The sequence below is a fragment of the Rhinopithecus bieti genome, unplaced genomic scaffold, assembly GCF_001698545.2.
Source record: "Rhinopithecus bieti isolate Rb0 unplaced genomic scaffold, ASM169854v2 scaffold_2432, whole genome shotgun sequence".
Lineage (NCBI taxonomy): Eukaryota > Metazoa > Chordata > Mammalia > Primates > Cercopithecidae > Rhinopithecus > Rhinopithecus bieti.
Window position 1 is genome coordinate 2,424,316 of NW_016804136.1, and position 2,266 is coordinate 2,426,581.

The 2,266-nt window shown below is 39.7% G+C and overlaps 1 protein-coding gene across 1 annotated transcript in view; it reads left to right on the forward strand.

Moving 5' to 3' along the window:
* Positions 1-2,266, forward strand: part of SENP2 (SUMO specific peptidase 2) — a 45,924-nt gene that overhangs the window by 2,778 nt on the left and 40,880 nt on the right. Inside the window, exon 2 of the mRNA XM_017866395.1 lies at positions 2,057-2,112. Within this exon, the coding sequence (XP_017721884.1) occupies positions 2,057-2,112 (56 nt within the window). The remainder of the gene's footprint in view (positions 1-2,056; positions 2,113-2,266) is intronic.

Below are 2,266 nucleotides of genomic sequence, written 5' to 3' on the forward strand. Positions count from 1 at the left end.
TTTTTTTTTTTTTTTTTTGAGACGGAGTCTCATTTTGTTGCCCAGGCTGAAGTGCAGTGGCACGATCTCGGCTCACTGCAACCTCTGCCCACTGGGTTCAGGCGATTCTCCTGCCTCAGCCTCCCTAGTAGCTGGGATTACAGGCTCCTGTCACTGCACCCAGCTACTTTTTTTGTACTTTTTAGTAGAGATGGGTTTTCACCATCTTGGCCAGGCTGGTCTTGATCCACCCACCTCGGCCTCCCAAAGTGCTGGGATTACAGGCGTGAGCCACCGCGCCCGGCCACGCCCGGCTAATTTTTTGTATTTTTAGTAGAGACGGGGTTTTACCGTGTTAGCCAGGATGGTCTGGATCGCCTGACCTCGTGATCCACCCGCCTCCACCTCCCAAAAGTGCTGGGATGACAAGCGTGAGCTACCGCGCCCGGCCGTTAATTTCATTTTTTTTTAACTAAGCCTCAGTATCAAGAAAAGTGGAAGAAGTGTTCATTTGTGGGAGCTTGAGAGAACAAGATGTCTAATACATTAGACTGAGAATGCAGGTTATTGATGAGATTAGTTGTTGACTAAATTGCATCATGTGTTCCAGAGATTCATGGTTTTGCCTTATTTTTCTCTCCTGTTTTTCTGTAGGGTTGATGTGAGGATCATTTGATAACGTGGTGTGAAGTGCCTAAACTGATGCTTAATGTATATAAGGGCAGTATTTGTCTCTTCTACCCTGGGGCCTTTTGCAGAGTCTGGTGCATGATAAGCACTTGGTCCCTGTTTATCGAATAAGGGAAAGCTAATTTCCTCCCCCTTGTCCTCTCTTTGATGTGAATCCCTGCTAGTCAGTGGAACATGGTTTGGCGATCAAAACCTTGATTTTTACTATACTTTAGGTGTTCACATTCTTAATCCAAAACAACGCTTCTCGGTGTAAACCATTTTTCAGTTAAAATGAAGCCCAGTAGGGCTTGTTGGAATGTATAAAGCGGAGCTGAATGGAATCCTGGGACCTCTTTTTTTTCTTTTTTTTTTTTTTTTTTTTTTGTATGTGTGAATATAATTGATCAGAAGGGTTCAGAGAGATGATAAGTAATATAATATGACCCTTTACCATTCTTGACATCTGGGTCCTGAAACTTTGCAGAATTCCAAAGTTCTTTGTTACTACCGTAATATAGTTTGCCTGATAAAAATGAAGTTACATATAACCCTTGATTAAGATTTGTCTTTTTTAAGTTGTAGAACAGTTTTTTTTTAAACTCCCTTACACACAAAATAAAAAACAATAAAAAAGAATTGTCTTTTAAGGCTGTTCATATTAATACTGTCACTTAAAGTAAAAGATGACTTTCTTTGGGGATCATTTTCAAAAGGAAATTGCTTGTTTGTTGCTTTTAAATCATTTCTGGAGTGAAAGAGAAAATACTAGCCCTAAACTCTTACCTGGGTTCATTTACTAGCTAAGTGACTTTGGCCAGTTTTAAGTTTGTACTTTAACCAGATGCAAATTATTATTTGGTAAGAAGTTTAGGTCTCTCTGAAATAATTGAAACTGTAGCAGGAAGTCTTCAAATGTGAAAAGCCTACTATAGAATAGCATTCTCTCTTTTGTTTTGCCTTTATTTTTATTTCTTTTTGAGACAAGGTCTCACTCTTTTGATTAGGCTGGAGTGCAGTGGCATGACCTGGGTTTACTGCAGCCTCAACTTCTGGGCTCAAGTGATCCTCCTGTCTTAGCCTCCCATGTAGCTGGGACCACAGTCACGTACCAATGCTGGCTAATTATTTATTTATTTATTTATTCATAGAAATGAGGTCTTACTTTGTTGCCCAAGCTGATGTCAAACTCCAAGGCTCAAGCAATCCTCCACCTTGGCCTCCCAAAGTGCTGGGATTACAGGCACGAGCCATTGCGTCCCACCAGCATTCTCTTTTAAAACATCAGTTGGATCTCATTTTATGACAAAGTGATAGAAGGGGGATGTGTTATATGAATAGTAAGTTTACTTACATAAATGAATGTATGTATAAATATATATATATATTTTTTCTTTGTCTCTTTCAGCACTCTGTTTTCTACAGTGGACACTGATGAAATACCAGCCAAAAGACCAAGATTAGGTACTAAATATAAATTTTAAAAATTTTTAAATAGGAAAAATATATGCATAGAACAAAATTCAAAAGGTAAAAAGTATGTGGTAAAAAGTATGTGGTAAGGCCGGGCGCGGTGGCTCAAGCCTGTAATCCCAGCACTTTGGGAGGCCGAGGCGGG